Raw genomic sequence first — 20,710 nt, 5'->3', positions numbered from 1 at the left:
TCCTTATAGAGTGCAACACTCGCCACCTAACTGGCAGTCCAGATTTAAATATAAAGTTGCATCCACAATTCAAGATTACTTGACCTTGGGTTAGCAATTAATTACCCTTAAAGTGCTTCGAATACTCCAAGGCCTTAGAAATGAATTTTAAAGGCCAAAAGTCACACAAAGGTCTTAATTTGTCTTTATAACAAAGTTTAATAAAGCAATGCTGAAAAACATGAATTGTTGCAACATAACGATTAACAGCTAGAAGCCCGAAACCAAGCTTTATTAATATCGAAGCACAAAATCATTTGCTCCACAATTTCCAAAATAAATAGTGAACGTGTTCTTTTTAGAGGGGCCATTTCGAAACGGTGATGTGCTACATTTAGTATTGATAATAACTATAACTTTCATTAGACATCTGCAGCTACCTCATGAAAACTACCACACACCGTTTTTTTTTTATCACAGCACTCATTTGAAATAGCACCATAGATTAAGGATGGCATGCAAACTCAAAATGGCAGAAACTTCCAGAAGCTTTATGTGCGTATACCAGTTCTGGTGTTACAAGGCACTGTGTGGCACAGAAGAACAAAGATGTAGAAAAAGTAACAATACAATCTGGTTCCAAACTTTATGTAGCAAACGATTCTTCTGTTACAAAATAAAGTATTCATGCAGTGTGCTTCAAAAGTCAACACATTTTGGTTTACTGTTCTCAATATTTATCTAGAACCTACAAACCAAATTCAACATTACAGGTTTGAGAATGAGGCCTTCTTGAATACTACTGGCAATGTACCTATGTTTTTATCTGAAAATGTTGGCAGTGTGCCCTCAAACAACGTTTAAGATGTGGCCTGCTCAAACAACAGAAGATGTTGCTTCCTCGAACAATGGAAGATGTGGCCTTCTCAAACCCTGGATGTCCTCAAAGCATAGACAACTGTGTTCCGTGCATCAGGCGATGATTGCTCCTGTAGTTTGGAAAACTATAAAATTCCACAGAACGAAAGTCCACCACATTATAACAAATAGAAAGCTATGCATAAAATTCCCCAAATATATAAGACGACTTTTCCACAAAGGTTTAGCCCACAACACACAGGCAAAGGAAACTGGAAAATCTTGGGCAAATTTCAAGCAGCCCACGTCCCTGCATAGGTGAAGAATCCATTAATAAACAGTCTTATATTGAGGCACATGCAGCTGAGGGTTCTCAGGTAAAATGTATGGCTAAACGAGGATACATTTGAGCCTGGTATGAATTTGGGCATGCCCAAAAGCAGCTCTTCACGGATAACTTTGATTAATCATTCAAACACCTAAAAATATGTGTGCTTAATCACTGCTGTCATCATCATCCTCGTCATCATCTGACACATTACTTGGGGGGAATTTTGCCGCCTGGCAGTAAGAGTCTGATCTTGTGGGATAGCAGGGACTCACTTCCCCAGATGAAAGAATATCATGACAAAAATCACAAACTCTCACGGGCTTGGAAGACTGGTTTGGAAGAAGAAATCTCTTCTCAGAACACAGCCCACATACAACAAAACCACACTTGCGGCAGTGGTGCCTGCGACTCACTGGTGTGAATTTTACTTTCTGACAGCGCATGCACACTGTCGCTTCAGAGTCAGGTACCCACACTGCAGCATGTTCATTACTTGGAGTTTTGCCACCTTTAGAGATCAAGTCTGATACACACTTTTGTATATGGTTCATCCATTCCGACTTTTCAGTGGCTGTGGCTGCATAAACAGCAAAAGACTTAGTTGGGGTCTTAATGAGCCATCCATTCCGCAGATCTCCTTCATCTAGAATAGATTCAATAGTGACATTTTCCAATGGAATTATGTGCTGCTTGTTATATTTTTTCTTCTGAATTACGATATTGCCATACACCAGAATATCATTGAAAAGGAAAAACTGTCTGGCTTTGGGCTTTTTCCTGCACAGTTTTGTTAGAACTCCTTCTCCAATGAGAACTCTACCAGGAATGGCCAATGGCTGGCCAGCGGTCCCAAAACATCCTTCGACTACGCTTATTCGTCTTGTGTTTGCTTCACTGTTTGTTAAACGATCCACCATTTTCAAAATCCTAGAAAAAACAAACTGTGCATTAGATTTATGAGTTAAGAGACTTTTCACAGTGTGCTGTTGCTGCACTGACATGTATTACATGTGACTGTTTAAAATGTAAATGTTAAAAGTTAAACTCAAATATATTAGTATCCACATTTAACATTGCAAACGTAACACTTCTAACATGTAAGTTTGTGTTTCTCTTGATGTGTAGGGTTTACAAAGTAGTTACAAAGTCATTTGTTCAGGTTTGGCCATTAATAGAGCATGACGACATTTCTATTGTGTACTGAATGATCTGTAGATGATATTCTCAAAGTCTATCTTTAAACCACAAAGATAGCTGTGATCCAGGAAGTACTCTTTGTTTATGCCTCAATGGACTGTGGCCCTCACAAAAGCATACCACTGACAGCAATCCTTATTTACTTAATAATGACAAATGAAATTGTAAACTTGTGAAAGATAAACCTTAACTGGCAGGTTTTAAAACTTGGGACTTTACACAGCCATACCATGCTCAGGCTCTTCTGTTTACCTGCATTAAGACTGCATCAAAAGATCATCTTTCAACTAGATTTACTGCTTGCTTTGGGGGTGAGGAACACTTTCGCTTCAAGGAAAGAAGCTGTGAAAATATCCACATGTGGCAAGCTAGGCTATGGTATATCAATAAAAGTGATAACCACCGAAAACAGTTCGCTAGGGAATAAATATATTTACAAAATGTTAACTCCCATAAATCGCACGTCTCGTTCACTTTATCTTAAGTTAAAAGATGTTTATTACCTACTAGTCTACGGACTTTTACCTCCCCTGTAAACAACATCCCAATCCTCAAACAGAGGTCAACTGTTGCTCCTTTTTTCTCTCTTTACACATCATCTTATTAGTTCTCTTCCACTCTCACCCTGTCACATGCTTCCAAAGATGCCTTTTTTCGCACTAACATTACATCGCTCATCTTGAACTCAAGATATTCTGTACTTGTGGAAAACTCCACAAACATGACATTTGTACTGATGGTTGTTTTATTTTCCTCGCGAGCCTTCTTAAGACTTTTTTTTCTAGGAACATCCTCCAATATCCTCTAAGTCTGTTACTAGCCTATGTTTTTACTCTAATTACAAAAACCTCAACGCAACAAATAAACAACATAAAAATCATGCCATTGGCGTACTTTGTGTGCATCTTTCTTTAGAAAATCGTTTCATAATAAAAAGATCATAATTATTTTATCATCATCAAAACTACATTCAACCCACTTGCCCACTCTGAAAACTTTTCTCCATGTGGGAAAGTGCATATGCATTGCTCCTTTCAAAAAAGGCTTCTGATCTCCCCTGTTCAGACATTTCCAGGTAGGCTTATTTCGAACATCATCTTCATGTTTCCTAGTTTTTCTGGTTCTCTATAGTTTATAAATAGCTGCATTTATATGATCTCTGAATAGTTTTCGATCCAATCTAGGACAAATTAAAACTAGACAGGTGAAGAGTAGTCTTTTCTACTAGTCTAGTTGTGAGATTTTTCTACCTATGTATGTTACTGTAATACTTTCTTACACAATCATGTTTAAAGCGCTCCGATGCCCTTTAAATAAGTAAATAAATACATAAATATGCAAGTGGGCTGCTCGTCGAGTGCATCCCTTGCCGGAGAATCAAACTGTTGAACAGCAGGCAAAACCTCCGAATTTATGGATATTATGTGAACCACTGCGGATTCTCCATTTGAACCAGATAACGAGCCATGTCTAGAGGGGTTACATTCCGAGGTGCTCTTCCCACTGAACTAACAATCTGACAGTGCCAGGACAACGGTGGCAGAATACTACAGAGCAATGTGGCACTATTCCTCTTAGCTAGAAAACACCCTTTTAGCATCACTGAGCACCTTTAACCCGCAGTGCGTAAATCTACCCAATCGGTATTATTTTAATAATACTAATAGACAAGTGCACATAGCTCTGTCCTAGTCGAGTTTACAGTGCCGACTGGAAACATATAGAAGTGTCTTACCGACTCACTACTATACCGCTGCTATAGTTTATGGTCCAAAGGGAGTTTCACATTCATCCTTTTTCAGAAGGCGATCCTTAACTTTCTACTCTGCAGGTACAATTTCGACTCCCACCATCCTCTCGCCCCACCGACTATCAACTATATGCCCTTTCTGCAAAAAACAGAGGGAAGTTTGCCTCGTCAGGGGTAGTAAGCGCTATATAAATACTATTACAATACAATACAATCTCTCCTTAAAAAGAGAAGAATGTGAAAAGGCAAGTCTTCCAAAAGCTAACATAATAGTCTATATGCCTAGAATCAAGGCCTAAAAATTGTATTGAGAACTTGTAGTTTTTAGCACGTTATTAAAATAAGAAGAAAAACCTCCTCCGTCAGTATGCATCCAGATAAATACTGGCATCACACATTATTTAACACACATTTTTTATACTTGTGACAAGATCGGTTAAAAAAAAAAAAAAAAAAAAAAAAAAAAAAAGGAGGGTTGTTCCATCCAATTCAAGTCTCCTAGAATCAGCCTCCTTCTCAAATGAAACTTTACATTTTTAGTCCTTATATCATCTCATACATCTTTTCAAATTTCTTATGGTACGCCCCTGGTCCCGTAAATCTCTCTCTGCCAGGAAACCAAGCACCAGTCCATGAATATGCACCCTTTCTTTGCTGCATGCGTGGCTGGGCTCCTTATTTCCATAAATAATCCAGGACAAAGGATATTTCAAGTATAAATCTTCTTTACATATCAACCCCTCTGCATACTGACAACAGCATCAGCTCCCAGCAGAATGCTTAACATTCAATGTCTACATATTTATACCTTGAATATAGAATACTAGACTATGACCTAATACATTCCAATTGGAACATCACTACACATTTACATAATACATTTCTCTCTCTCTCTCTATATATATATATATACACACACACACATATACATATACACATACACACTACATAAGCCCTCTTTTTTTATTAAAAAATAAATAAAATACTAACTACTAAAGCATAGTGTTAAAAGAAACACTAAAATAAAATACATGGCTCAGGAATAAATACCTAAAAATGTATCATTAGGAAATTAATCAGAATTATCAAACTTCCTTGGTTTCCTTACAAACTTTTCACAAATAGTTCTCAATTCACAATAGTTCTCAATACACCTCTCGGCTTGGCTTATTTACACTTAACCGCCAATAATCACAGCATGTTTTGTATTTTTCTTTCTCACTCCAAGCGCCATTACCTGCTAATGCAAGTCTACTCATGTGCCATACTTCATCATTATCTAACACAGAAGTGTTGTTTCTAACCTGTGCGACTTCTTGGCTCACCAAATTTGCTCTCATCTTTGGCAACTTTCCTCGCACTCTTCACACATACCCACTGACGTACACGTAAATTGGTTTCTTTGGCACCATGTTTGACAGGATAATATAGTTTGTTTTTCCATTTGTGAATTCTTAATATTCCTCCTCAGTTCTTTCACATCGCACTCAACCAGACTACTTTTCCTCATCCATCCTGGAATGACACTGGAGAAAGGAACTCTACCTCTCATTAAGGAAAACAGATTTTCCCAAAAGAGCCATAACAAGTCACTCTGTAAACCCATACAATTTATTTGTTCATTTTCCCATGAAACATTCACTTTATTAGAAAGCTGCAAAATACCTTTAATTACTCTTTTTCTCCACAACTCCATTACCGCTGGGATGATAAAGTGCTGTAAGTTTCTGCTTTAGGAAAAGCATTTCTTTAGATCTGAATTGCACCCCATTGCCAGAGAGAATGGACGCTGGAAATCCCTCTAAAAAATACGCTATCTAAAAATTCAAATACTATTTTAGAGTAAATTTTCTCTGCAATACTCATTTTAAACCACCTCGAGAACACATCTGTCACCACTAGTATGTACTTGATACTTCCATCCTGCCAATGTCCCACTGTATCTAGAGCTTCATCCTCACTGTAAATTCGGGCAACTCAAAGCACCTAAAGGAGAATTAAAATTTTAAGCGATTTTTCAGCTACCTCACACGCATCCTTAAAAATCTTTCAATAGCACTGCGTACACCCTGCCACCAATATAAGCCCCTGAGTCTTCTTTTGGTTCTAGAGATGCCTCAATGGCATTCATCACACAAAGGTATAGTCTTTTCCCTTAATGTCCTGGGAGGGATAATTTTTTCTCTCCTTAAAGAAAATGATCAAAAATAAATAGTTTATCTCCGACCTTCCAAGATCCTCTTAAAACATCACTTATTAACTTTCTTTCCACATTACTCCACCCATTCATTGCCTTAGATTTCACCTCACAAAACACACTAGTCTTCCTTTTCAGCCTCTAACCATTCATTTTGGTCAAAACATTCTTTCATAATGTTTACTTGTGAAATTCTGGCTCTCAGTATTCATTCCACGGATCTTTACCAATCTCCATTAATGATAAACACATTCTGCTTAGGAAACCTGCTGTCAGATTCTTTGCTCCAGAGACATACTAGACTTCGTATCTAAAGTCTTGCAATTTCACTGAAAATCTTGCTGTTTTCGTTGTTGCTCTGAATAACCCCTCTGTGGTTAATACATATGTAAGGGGTTTGTAGTCACACCTTAAGGCAAATTTCTTGCCTCACAAGAATTGCCTGAAGTGCTCGGAAACCCAAACATAAGCTAAGGTCTCTCTCTTGATGGCAATGTAATTTTCAGTCCTGAGGTGTTAGCGACCTAGAAGCAAAAGCATTAACTACTTCATTATTGTTTTCATCTAGCTGGTGAGAACACCGCCTAAACCTTTACTACTTGCATCAGTGGTTACAAAGGTTCTAGAAACAGGATCGAAAACTTGTAAGTTAGGCACCTTACTTATGACATCTTTAATCACAACAAAAACTAGTTGGCACTCAGAGCAATTAAAGCTAACTTTATTTTTTCAATAATACTCTCATGACATGTTTTATCTAAAAATTTGACCACAAATTTCGATTAAAACTCAGCCAAACCCACGAATGACTGAAAATCACGTTTGGATTTGGGAGGTCGAGCACTGATGTTAGCATTAACTAACTTTTTCTTTTGATTTTATCCCATGACCACTTACAAATAAGCGACTTTTCTCTACAAATTTGTAATTTGACAGTCCTGCTGTTAATCCTTTAACTCTACTCTAAGCACACTTCTCAATCTATCATCATGTTCTTGTTTCTTGCATCCCATAATGAGAATGTTATCCTGAAAAAAACACAATCCCCGACATATCATCAAATACCTGTGACATAAGTCTTTGAAATACTGCAGCCATAGAAGCCAAATCAAAAGGCATGCAGCGAAATCGGTAGCAACCAAACAGTGTGCAGAATGCAGTGACGATCAGACTAGATGGATGTAAGAAAATTTGGTGATATGCTAAGGAAAGGTGGATGGTTGAGAACTATTTAGCACCCCTGGTTAACAAAACCATTTCATCAATTCTACGTAGTGGGAATAGGTCCACTACTATACTGTCATTTAGACATCTAAGATCCACACAAAGTTGAATCTTCCTATTAGGTCGATTTGCTGTAACAATAGGAGAAATCCACTCAGATGTTTCTATTGGGTCCATAATACCTGTTTTTTGTAATTTATTCAGTTCCATTTTAACTTCCTCTCTAACAATGATTGGGACATTGCGCACTTTGGTGTGGAGGATGATTTTAGTTTGATGAGGTGTGTGAAACCTTTCAATTTACCAATCTTACCATTAAATAGGTCCTGGAACTCACTTGAAATCCACGTCTTGGTATCCTCAGTGTTACGTGTGAGAGTGTGAATTTTCTAACATGTTTATTAATGATTTTGGTATACTAAATGTATAATGAATTAACGTGTAAAACTTGTGACTTTTAAAAATGGTCGCCACAGTTCATTTTCTGTTCCTAACTGAGAAAATTCTAACTAAATGTTGTGGTTATTTTCCATATTTCAATGCTTACATAAAAGTGTATTTGATGCTCTAGTGGAGGTGTCCACAGTTACCCCTACTGGGTTGCTGCATTATGTCTTACAAGGCCATGTTTTAACTGAGCATTGCATAAGCTGAATGTTCTATTGTTTGAGAATGTTACTAATACGTGATTTCTTTAAAAGGTATGTCTGCACAAGAAATAACAAAATGGTTGAAAGATTTAGGTAATTCAAAAATGCAAGAGAGCAATGATAAAGAGGAAGAAGCAATAAACAGAGTGAGACTGAACATGGAAGAAAGTGAACTCTTGAAAGTGACCATGGTAGTGAACAGACTTGAGTCCTATACTGAAGCTCAATTGAGGTACCTATGTAAAATAATTACTAGAGGAGCAGAGAGAGTTTACCAGCAGTTACAAGAAGTAGCAGACTATTATGATACTGATTCAGCAAAAATGAAAACTTTGAAAATAAGTTACAGATTAAACATGGAAGAGGAAGATTTTACACACATGAGATCTACAGGGATGAGAATACATCTTAGACAATTACTTGAGAAAGTACAGGTTTGGAGAGCATTAGATAACTGGGCTAGGCAGATGGGTCAAGAAAAGAGAAAGACCAAAGAAAGATGATGCAACATAGGCAGGAGAGTCAGTGAAAATTCTGCCGATGAGAGAAACAACAGGAGGGAATTTTATACATGTACCTTGGAATAGGAGTGATATTTTAAGTTTCACAAATGATTACCCGAGGTTGAGAGAGAAACCAATGGAGTGGTATCAGCAAACAGATAGGTTTGTGAAACTTGCGAAGTGTTTATGGGAAGATCTAAATACATTTTTTGATACTGTTGTTCCAGCAGACTTGTGGATTGAATGCAAAAGGAGTGTTGATTGGCCAACGAGTGAACCGCAAAGAGATTTGAAAACCGGTGCGCCATCTCCTGAAGTAATGAAACATTACTATAAAGTCACTGAATATCTGAAAATAAGAGTTTTACTGAAAAAAAATTGATTGGCAACACATGGATAGAACATCACAGGAAGGAAAGAAATCGGTTCATGCATATTACGAAAGGTTGTTGAAGGCGTTCAAACAATTGAGAAAGAGCATGAATCATTTGGTGTTCAGGTTTGTTGAAGGGTTAAAACCAGAAATAAATCAGATGATTAAAAATTATTGAATTGGCTGGCAAGCAAAGCCGATTGATGAGGTGTTCCAGTATGCTAAATACTGTAGTGATGAAATTGAGATGAAGCAGAAAAAGCTAAAAGAGAAAGCAATGGTGATGCAGACCAAGGCTACATAGACAGGATTACAGGGACATTTTCAACAACTGCCACAGGGAAATGGTTGGTTTCTGAGGCAGAGGTTGAAGTGGAACGATGCTTCCGGTAGTCACTAGAAATGTGGATTTGAGCTCGGTGGTGATGCAGGATGAGCAGCAAAGGCGAAAGGTGTTACCTTGTCATATTTGCGGAGTAATTGAACATTGGAAGAGACAGTGCCCGATGTTAAATTGAGGAGGAACTGTACAACAGACAAATGGTGTCAATCCATATCAGAGCATGAGAGGACCTAGGACGGGGGTCAAAATCAAAATTTCTAGAACAATGTTAATAATATGAAAGGTTTTCAGCCTTTACAGCCAATACAGCAGGTACAGAATGCACATCATCAGGTACAAATGCCACAAATGCAGTCATAGGTGCAGATGGTGCCTGTACAGCAAATGCACATGCTATGACAGGTCCAAATGATACAGAGCCCTATGGATCAGCAACAGGTAATGCTTTCGCAAGTGGTCACAAATCAGAGTAAGAACAAAAGTGTAAAAACAGCTGAACAGTTTCCTTTACACAGTGAGGATGAAATAAATGCTGAATGGCCGTTGGATAGCTCAGACGAGAAAGAGTGTATGATGGCTGCATCATTAGAAGTGGATCAGAGAGGTCCCTATGTGAAAGGTGAAGTACATGGTCATGAGATTAAATTTCTGGTCGATACAGGAGCGACGCGCTCTACAGTAATAACTGTAGAAGTTCCCGACATACCGATTTTCAGAAAAGACAGTGCAAATAGTAGGAGTTGCAAATAAACATTTGGTCAATACTCCTACAGAACTAGTTCTTGTGAAAGTTGGAAAATTTAGAGATTACCATGGCTTTGTTGTTTGTGATTCTAGTCCAGTGACATTATTGGGTAGAGACTTACTGTGCAAAATAAATTGTTCAATTGTGTGTTCAACGAAAGGGATTGAAATTGAGATAAACAGTGATGAAGAAGAAGATTTGTCAGCTGATGTTGGTAAAAGGACGGTGTCTCGAGAATTTGCTTTGCTAAATCTCGATGATCAGACAGATGAAAATGAGCAGGCAAACGAGGATCACAATTCAGTAGATTTAATTCATTTCTTTCCAGTTTTTGAAAAGAAAGATCTGCCTGTCGATTTACAGGAAAGAGTTAAGTCAAAAGTTTGGGACTTATCAGGAAAAGACATTGGTTTGATTAAGGGAGTCGAAGGAGTCAAAGTAACAGTAAAAGAGAATGTAGTGTTTCCGCAGACTGCACAATATCCAATGACAAATGAGGCAATCAAAGGGATAAGCCCTTTGATAGAACAGTTTTTGGAACAGGGAGTTTTGAAAGAAGTGATGAGCAGTCCGTGTAATTCACCAATAATGGGTTTGAAAAAGCCGAATGGGAAAATTCATCTTGTTCAGGATCTGAGGAAAATAAATGACATTGTGGTGAAATGTTGTCCAGTTGTGCCAAATCCAGCAGGGATAATGTTTAAAATTCCATGTGATGCAGAATGGATCACAGTAATTGATTTGTGTCAAGCTTTCTTTTCAGTACCTCTAAACGAGGACAACAGATATCTCGTTTGTTTCAAGATCCTGACCAGAGTCTATTGCTGGTGTAGAATTCCTCAAGGGTTTTCAGGATCACCATGAATTTTCAATCAGATTTTGAACAAGAACCTGGAGTCATTGGTAATGCCTTACCAATCGACATTAGTGCAGTACATTGATGATTTGTATCAAAGACAAAGGAATGTTGTAGGGAGGATACAATTGCATTGTTGAACTTTTTGGAAGACAATGGTCATAAGGTATCTCCTACTAAGCAACAGTATTGTCAACAAGGGGTGAAATATTTGGTACATGTGATCGAGAAAGGGTCAAGGAGAAAGAGTAGCGGCAATAATGAAAATGAGAATACCGAGTTCACAGAAAGAGTTGAGGATGTTTCAGGGAATGGTAGGATATTGTCATCAGTGGATTCCACATTTTTCAGCTATTTCTAAGTCACTGCAGAGATTGACACATAAGGATGTTTCAGATCCCATAATGATGGATGATGAATGCATGAGAGCATTTGTTGACAGAGAGAGTTTGTGTGAAGCCCCAGCTTTATGTATGCCTGATTACACAAAACCTTTCTTGTTGTTTTGTCATGAGCGAGATGGATGTTCTTGGTCTGTCTTGACACAAACACATGGTGGTGTCAACCGTCCAGTAGCATATTTTCTGCTACTTTGGATAATGTTGCAGCAGCCTTAGCAGGATGCTTACAAGCAGTTGCAGCAGCTGAGCAGAGTATAACTCAAAGTGAAAACATGGTGATGGGTTATCCTTTGACAGTGAGGGTACATCATTCAATAGAAATTCTACTGACCAGGTCAAAAATGCAATACCTGACAAATGCAAGGTTGACACAATATGAGACAATGATTCTTGGAGCACCAAATGTAAAGATCAAAAGATACAGAGTTTAACCCGGCAACATTGTTACCAAATGAGGGAGAAGATCCAAATAAAATAGATGAAATTGAATATGATTGTTTGGAGGTGACAGAACTATGCACCAAACAAAGATGACATTGAAGACACTTGTTTGGAAGACAATGATCAAATTCTCTTTGTCGATGGTTCTTGCTTAAGAGACCACAAGAGGTGCCTTAAAAGCAGGATATGCAGTGTGCACAGTTACAGGCATACTAGAAGCTTCATGGCTTAAAGGAGTAATTTCTGCACAAGTCGCAGAATTGGTGGCGCATACGAGATATGCCTATTGTCAGACCAGATGGAAGTAACGATCTACACTGATTGTCAGTATGGATTTGGAATTGTACATTATTTTGGGCAAATTTGGTCACAAAGGAGGTTCCTGAATTCTTCAGGCTCACCTGTGAGAAATGGAGAAAGATTACATGATTTGTTACAAGCTGTACAGAAGCCTGAGAAAATTGCCGTGGTTAAATGCAGTGCACACCAGAGAGGACAAGATAATTTAACACTGGGAAATGCTAATGCAGACCAGGTTGCAAAATGTTGTGCTCTGAATGGGATCTCATTCAAAGGAAATTAGGAATTGATGTCTGAAACTGATGAGGTGAATGCACATTTTACAATGGAGATTGTTGAGACATTGGAGGAGTTGAAAGTCATACAGAACAATGTTCCAGAAGAAGAGCGTAGGGATTGGATAAAACATCGTTGCATTCAAAGGGAAGACGAAATTTGGATGACAGTAGAGGGGAAAGGAGTCTTACCAAACAGTTTGTTGACACAAATGGCTAGATACTATCATGGTCAGACACACATAGGGAGAGATGCGATGATGAGGAGTTTTGATACAATCCAAAATTCAGGCAAGTGGCTGAACTGGTTTGCCATAGATGTGTAATTTGCCAGCAGATGAATGTCGGCAAAGGAACAATTGTCAACATGGGACATATAGGTATGGCAGGAGGTCCATTCAGTAGAATGCAAATGGATTTCATTGAGATGCCTGCGTGTGTTGGTTTGAAATACGTAATGGTGATTGTGTGCATTTTCAGTCACTGGATTGAGGCATATCCAACAAGAAGAAATGATAGTCTTACAATAGCTAAGTTACTTTTGCGAGAACTAATTCCACGTTTTGTTTTTCCAGTTTCAATTGAATCAGATAAGGGAACCCACTTTATTAATGAAGTGATAAATTTGCTTTTTTCAGCATTAAACATTCAGCAGAGACTACATTGTTGTTATCGCCCAGAAGCTTCAGGACTCAGAGCAAATGTTTGGAACATTAAAATCACGATTGGCAAAAGTATGTGCGTTAACAAATTTAAAATGGCCAGATGCTTTACTACTAGTGCTAATGTCAATGAGAAGTACTCCTGATAAGAAGACTGGGTTGTCTCCACCCAAAATTTTGATGGGGAGAGCAATGAGATTGCCAGCAATGCCTGCAAATGCACTTGTGAATATTACAGATGATATGGGGCTAGATTATTGCAAAAGCCTAGCTGATGTGGTTCGGTCTTTTTCTCATCAGGTGGAAGCAACAACACTACAACAAACGCAAGGTAAAGGTCACAGCTTGAGAGCTTGGGTGCTCATATAGAAGCACGTGAGAAAGTCTTGCCTGGAACCACGGTGGAAGGGTCCTTATCAAATGGTGCTCACTACGATGACAGCTGTAAAGTGTGCTGGTTTACCGAACTGGGTGCATGACACAAGAAAAGTGCATGATCCAACAGAAAGAGAAGAAGAACTGTTGAGATTACCAACAGTTGAAAACACTAGGAGCAAAGAGAAAGAAAGTGAACAGCACATTGAAAACGCAGATGTGCCTACTCCTATAACAGACGAGAAAGAACAAAATGCAGAAGAAGTTGAACAATCTGTAAAAGGAGTAGGAGAGTCAGTCCGTGAAGAAAGTGAAAAGACTGATTGCGACCCGAGAAGAGTGTTCTCGAATGAGAGTCAGAAAGAATCGACTGGGAGAAGATCTGCTCAGAGGAGGGTGTTCTCAGTAGCAGGTGGTTTGGCATACCTAACTGAAGAAAAGACAGACCCCATTGGGAAAGGAATTGAAGGTAGTGTTGCCCAAGTGGATTATACTCCTCCTGAAGCAGTTGCAGGAACGTCAGAAGAAAAAGGTTCAAAGGCAAGTGAAGACTCAATCTTGAGAAAACTGTTGACGAATAAGACATTGAAAGGAGACAATGGGCCAGAGAAAAGCTCAAAGAGTGGAAGGAATAATGTAGCTCCACCAATTCAAGAGGAAAAGGAATTGCATGAAGGAGAAAATACCAGTGGAGAAGAAGGTGAAAGTGGCAGAAGACCAAAAAGAAAAAGAGTTGCAAGCAAGAGATATGCAGGGCCAGAATGGGTGTACTTAATTACAAATGACTGGCACTAACAATTGTTGAGCTATTGTCTGACAGAGACGTTGAAAATTTTACTTTGGCATGTGAAGATTGCGAGAAAAGACTTTGGGGAAAGATATTGGAAAACTATATGAAAAGACGTGCTTAAGAGAGACAATACTACTTAATGGAATCAACAAATAATGAACTGGATTTGACAAGCTGCTATACTGAAATTGACAGAAAGACTTGTCCAGAGTGAATTAATTTTTGAAAAAAAAATATATACATTTATGAAGGATTTTTGATTGTTTTTAATTTTTGGGTTTTTTAAATTTTTTTTTAGATTATGGAAAATATGAGAACCTTACAGAAGCAAAACAGTGGAATTAGTTGTTGTAAAGTTTTAACGATTGGACTGGTGGTAGTGAGTGTGTTAATGTGTTTATTGTTGTTCGTAGGGGTGACTGTTTATGAGATGAATGGAGCCAACCAGACTATGAAGATTGATAGTTCTTTGGATATAACTGATACAGCACTCACTAAAGATAAATTTAGAATAGATGTCAAATACTTATATGAAGAGAAATTGCTTTTTTCTAATGTTTTCTATCACTTATTGCATGAGTATGTTGAGGTGATCGACACAAAAGATTATAATGTATGTACACAGATTCTGACTTCAGTGGAAGAAGGAACTACTTATTATAGTTTGCCTGTTACTTACGCTACAAGTTGCAGTCTTTTGCTTACGCGTTTCTATAATCAAGAATATATCCAGTATTTCTAATCATATTATGACATGGTATTATCATTTGTACCAGTCATAGGTTATTTGAACAGAATAGCCAAAGATAATAACATAGTTATTATGAGAGATGTCTTTGAGCCTACTTTAACTTTTGGTACTGCTTGTGTTCATAGAAATAATTTGACTTGTTTACTAACTCCTGTAGAAAATACATTTTTAGATAATACAGAAGATAGAAGGAGAAATAAAGGCAAAGATAGTTAAGGGAATAATAAGTATAAAACCTGGAGTTGATTATGCTTATACTGATATTACTTAACAAGGAAAACTAACAATGATGCTGATCACGTGGGAAGACTTTGTATATACAGACCTTGGAGTAAGAATGATAGTGTGTTTGTAGAAAAGACTGAGTGTAGACATGTTTTTATGTTCAAGAGTAAGTGGGATTGCATGATAAATGGACAGGACCCACCAGTACCCGTAATTTATTATATTTGTGGGAGAAATGCATCTTCCTAGAGGATGGTACTGAACATGTTACTTGGGAATAGTCTTTCCGAAAATCTATCAGTTGGAAGACTTGAATAAGATTCCTGAAACTCAGAAATGTCAAACGAGACACAAGCGAGAATCAATTTCTAGCACTGTGGGAGACATTGCTGGGGCTATAATTCCTTCAGTGGGAGCAGTTTTGAATTCAATCAAAATACAGAAGCTGTCTACAATAGTGGATAACATGTTGACAAGATATTCTGGAGCTATTATTTTTCTAGACACAGAATTGGATGCTACAAGTGCTATGGCACTTCAAAACTGCCTTGCGTTAGACATTCTTTTAGCAAAAGAGGGTGGAGTTTGTAAATTACTTGGTTCAAACCATTGTTGTTCATTTATACCTGACCACTCTGGGAAAGTTAAAGAATTGATTAAAAATATAACAATTAACAAAGAAGATTTAAAAGAACTGAAACTACAGTTTGGGGAAAAAGCTGGCAAGGGAACTAAAGCTGTGGGAAATTGGTTTAGTAATGAAGAAGTATTATTTTGACAATTGCAAAATGGGTGCCAATAATTGTATTTTGTCTAACTGGAATTTGGGGAACATATAAAATGATAAAATGTTTAAAAAGAAGAAAATTGGAAAAGAATAGAAGACATTTTGAAATTCAAATGAATACATTTTATAGAGAAAATAAAAGGAGAAAGAAAAATAATGCGAAAATAAATGACCAAATTTTGAAAATGGATGATAATATATGAATTTATTAAAGATTGATGTGATGACAAATAGTCATCAGAGGAGGGATTGTGAGTGTGTGAATTTTTTAACATGTTTATTAATGATTGTGGTATACTAAATGTATAATGAATTAACGTGTAAAAAGGGTGACTTAAAAATGGTCGCCACCGTTCATTTTCAGTTCCTAACTGAGAAAATTCTAACTAAATACTGTGGTTATTTTCCATAATTCATTGCTTACATAAAAGTGTAACTGATGCTCTAATGGATGTGTCCACAGCTACCCCTAGTGGGTTGCTGCATTATGTCTTTCAAGGCTGTGTTTTAACTGAGCATTGCATAAGTTGAATGTTCTATTGTTTGAGAATGTTACTAATACATGATTTCTTCCTCGAGGATGGAAGTAAAGTTTGCAACTGTAAAAATTTCTTCCTGGGAAGAGAAGTTTAGCCGAGATGGAACAATGGCGCTACAGACGAGACGGAAGAGGAAAAAGTTACTGTTGAGAAAATGTTTTAGTTAATGTAATGTGGTCTTATTTTAGGTTATCAATTAAATTTTCTATTGGCTGAAACATAACCACCCCATGGGACTTACCAATCATAAGCTTTTTAGAGATTAGTATAACAACCTAGTTAGGATTTTCTAGAGTTGGAGATGAGAGATGAGATAGAGTCGAGTCATATTAGCAGTGTGGGTTTAGCTGTTAGGCCAGATTCTTCTGAAGACATATCTGATGGTGTCCCCTGATGGTGTCCCCTTGCTGAAGTAGACTGCTTGTTGCTATGGATTGGGGTAACGTATGTTTTTGTAATGTTGTATGCGTCTCTTTTGCTTTCCAGGTACCAGCTACAACTTATAATTTGACTGTTGCATATTAATAATATTTTTAATAATAATCCGAGTTGAAGAGTTTTTCCTAAATTTGTGTTTCTAAATTCTTTTTACATGAAACCCAACATGTTAATGCTAATTTGTGCTTAGAGAGGGTATTAACTTGAAATGCTCATGGTTTACATTGACATCTTTTGAGGTTTGTACTAATGTATACTTTGAATTTATTACCAGTTCTGGTATTATTAATAAGTGTAATTCTTTTGGAGATTATTTGTTTGGTTGTTTTGATTAAACTTAGATATCTAAGACGTTCTAATCAACCACTTCTATATGCTTACCATTTGTGTTTGAGAGTTATCTTCGTTACATTAGCGTTGTTAATCTAGGGAAATACATTTTGTAATTCTCCGTAATAAATTGGTGTGTTTATTTGTTTAAGGTTTAATATCATTGATTATGCTGATTATTGTTGATGCTTACATTACACATTGATGACATCCCCTCAAACCTATGTCGCTTCGATCCATTGACCTCTAGCTCAGAATCCACTATTCAGTATAAATAATAGCTAGAATTCTGTGGTGCTGTAGCACATGCTACCTGGACTTCTCGGGACTATTAGGGTCAAGTATGATATGTAGTGCTCTTTGGTCCTTCCATCCTAACACCGAAGGACCAACGGCCACAACATAAAGCTTGCATGTTGTTCTCCAATCCTTAGGCTCAAATACAAGTAACCTATCCAGCAACATTACTTTTTTCTCCCATAAAGCTTTCCGGATTCACATCTGTGTGTTCCAAGTGTGGACAAATTACATTTACAAAATTCTTTCCCATACAGTGTGAGCTATGATGGTAAATTGTAATCCAGAACCACATATAAAGGAATGCCTCAGAAATTAATAATGCAGTGGTTTGTTCCTATCAGTGCTTTTGATATTTAGAACAACATTTTTCTTTTTGCCCTCCTTGTTAGAGTGCAATTCTTCAGAATCCTCAGATTAATTTCCTAAAGAATCAGAATCAGTTTATGTAAGACAAGCTACTCTGTTTTTCTTTTCCCCTTTTTCTTACACACCATTGTAAAGTGTCCTACAATACCACTCTCTAGACACTTAACTGCTTTATGCTGGACACTTTTCAAACTCGGCATTATGAGCACTGCTACCACAGCGGTAGCACTTAAAGGTTTTAGTTTTTCCTTGGTTGTTTAAACTGTCTTTGCACAAATGTTTATTAAAATTAGTACAGCCATAAGTGTTCTTTAGGTTCACTTTTTTCCCTTTTGATATTTTATTGAATGAAGGTATTCCACTTTGAGATGAGAACTCTGGCCCTCAATTCTGATAATTCTGCTTTCTTCACCAAAGCTTTAACGTCTTTCAAACTTGAGCCCCTTCAATCCAGAGTCTATTTTAGATTCCTAGGTTCTTTGTGCAAATAACTATTTGATCATGTAACATTTCATTGTGTGGACTACCAAATCTGCATGTGGCAGCAACGGTCTTGAGAACCAACACGTACTCTTCAATGGACTCGGTCTGTTGCTGCTTCCTTTAAAGAATGTCCATCTCTTAATGGCAATGCAAACCCTGAGAGTAATGCTTATCCATGTCTAGTATCGCACATTTGAATATCACAAGCTCTCTCCGGTTTTTGCATTTGGGTGTATACCAAGAGTCCCTCAGGATGAAAGCAATGTATAAGAATTATTTTTTTTCCCTCTCAGGTGATAAAATGCAACCATTATCTTCTAATGTAGCAATATAATTTAAAAAAATATTCCTTCCATTCAGCCCATTTAATGATAGGTTCTCCTGGATTGGTCACAAATTCTTTGGAAATGTTTAAAGTAATTTGTATATGAGTGGTAGTAGATTTGGATGAACTCATTTCCATGGTAACACTGATATTAATGCCTGAGAAATGAAATATGTCCCCAGTTTATACGTGATAATGAAATACACACAGATGTTTAGGGCAACTGGAGCAGAATTGTTAACTTAAGCAAATTTTACTCATGGCAATAACGAAAAACAAGCAAAAATACTTGCTTGTGCAGTGTAACAACGTTGAAGAAACAATGAGATATACTAAAGTCCTGTGTCAGAGGAAGGGAAGCGCTGAAAGCCACGGCAACTCACTTTGCAAGTACAAACAAAAATGGTGGCATGCAAAAGTCACGCCACGTGACCTTGTGAACCTGTGCACTCACCCCAGAATTCAATGCTCCACAGTAGTAGTGGATCAAAGCAATGCCAACAATGGGCTCCAATGATGCACTAAGTATTCCTTGAATCCTGAAAGAGGTACACGTGGCACAAACGCTCATGATTCCGAACAATTATATGCTGCTTTGAAAATATAGCATGCATAGGGCTCAGCTGCCTGCGGACTCTCACAGTGGCTTCTTTTCTTTTTTTTAAAGTAAATGTAGTGCCTAAAGTGGTTCATTTGGCCGACAAGAAAAAAAAAAAAAAACTGAAAAAAATGGCAAAAACAATTTCCTTAACGTGCCCACATCAAAGTTGCCACAATCCAGATTTAAGATGAATTCCACAGCACAAGTATTGTCGTTCTGGAGATATAATTCGGGAAAGAATCGATCCAAATTAGGTCCTCGAATCCTGTATTCACAGTGAATCCGGGGGTTAATCCCATCTTTGTCACCAAATTTATGCAGCATATTTCAAGTATTTATCTTCTTTATTATCAACCCATGCGCGTACTGACAACAGCAACAGCTCCCATCAGAAGAATGTGCAACATTCCACATTCACATATTACACCTAGAATATAGAATACTAGACTATGACCCAATACATTTAAATTGGAACATCACCAAACATTTACATAATATATTCCTATTACTATGTATATACTAAAGCTCCCTGCACTGTCAGTGTATGTATGGGCCAGCACAAATCCAAAATGGCAAACATTTAATGGTGTCTGGCCATGCCGTGCTCCTCCAGATGTACCAATACACACTGTTTGTACAGCCAGTTACAGAGTAATTTCTTTCCTAATCTGATTGTTTGTCTCCAAGATTCCTTCTGTAGTGTTTCTACAAAGCCAGGAGAACACAAACACTTACTAGCCTATAATAGCAGATTCGAAAATTGAATGGATGACATAGCACAGCTTCCCTCTGAGCTCTATGGTGTTTCAATCCGTACACTAAAATGTCAGTGCAAAATTACTATTTGTATTTAACATTTGTCAGATTGAGGTCGGATTACAGCCAATCTTTGGAGCATAGATGATCTAATATTTGGGTGCAATACTCACAGTAAAGCTAGCGTAAAAGAACCTTACAGAAGCCACCACCATTTGCACAAGAATATAGCAACTGCAGTTCAACATCACTCGTGTCAACACCCACAATGTATTGACAATCCACGCAAGGGGTTTGACTATCACATGTATGGTAAGCACACAGTACAGAGAGCCTGCTCTAGTGCAGCAAACATAGATAACATGGACAGTGGATCAACCATGTACACAATTTATAGCGGAAACCATTGGAGGCTGCAAATATGGTTAATGTTCTCAACATAACCATATCTCTTTATAAGGTGGAAAGCTGTTAAACAGGGTGTCCCCAGGCTTGCCAAACATTCAGTGTTTTTAATTTTACATGCAAGGACACCTCATCTACGGATTTTCAAATGAGA

General features: G+C 37.5%; 1 protein-coding gene across 1 annotated transcript in view; it reads right to left on the bottom strand.

The window, feature by feature from the left end:
• Window positions 1-1,195: 1,195 nt before the first annotated feature.
• The window catches only part of PLEKHF2 (pleckstrin homology and FYVE domain containing 2), a 50,010-nt gene continuing 30,495 nt past the window's right edge, over window positions 1,196-20,710 (bottom strand). The window contains exon 2 of the mRNA XM_069220506.1: window positions 1,196-2,095. Coding sequence (XP_069076607.1) covers window positions 1,333-2,085 — 753 coding nt within the window. The 5' untranslated portion in view covers window positions 2,086-2,095 and the 3' untranslated portion in view covers window positions 1,196-1,332. The remainder of the gene's footprint in view (window positions 2,096-20,710) is intronic.

This window comes from Pleurodeles waltl, chromosome 2_2, assembly GCF_031143425.1.
Source record: "Pleurodeles waltl isolate 20211129_DDA chromosome 2_2, aPleWal1.hap1.20221129, whole genome shotgun sequence".
In the NCBI taxonomy this organism is placed as follows: Eukaryota; Metazoa; Chordata; class Amphibia; order Caudata; family Salamandridae; genus Pleurodeles; species Pleurodeles waltl.
Note: the sequence above shows the minus strand (reverse complement) of the source record. Positions and strands in the feature narration are given on the sequence as shown.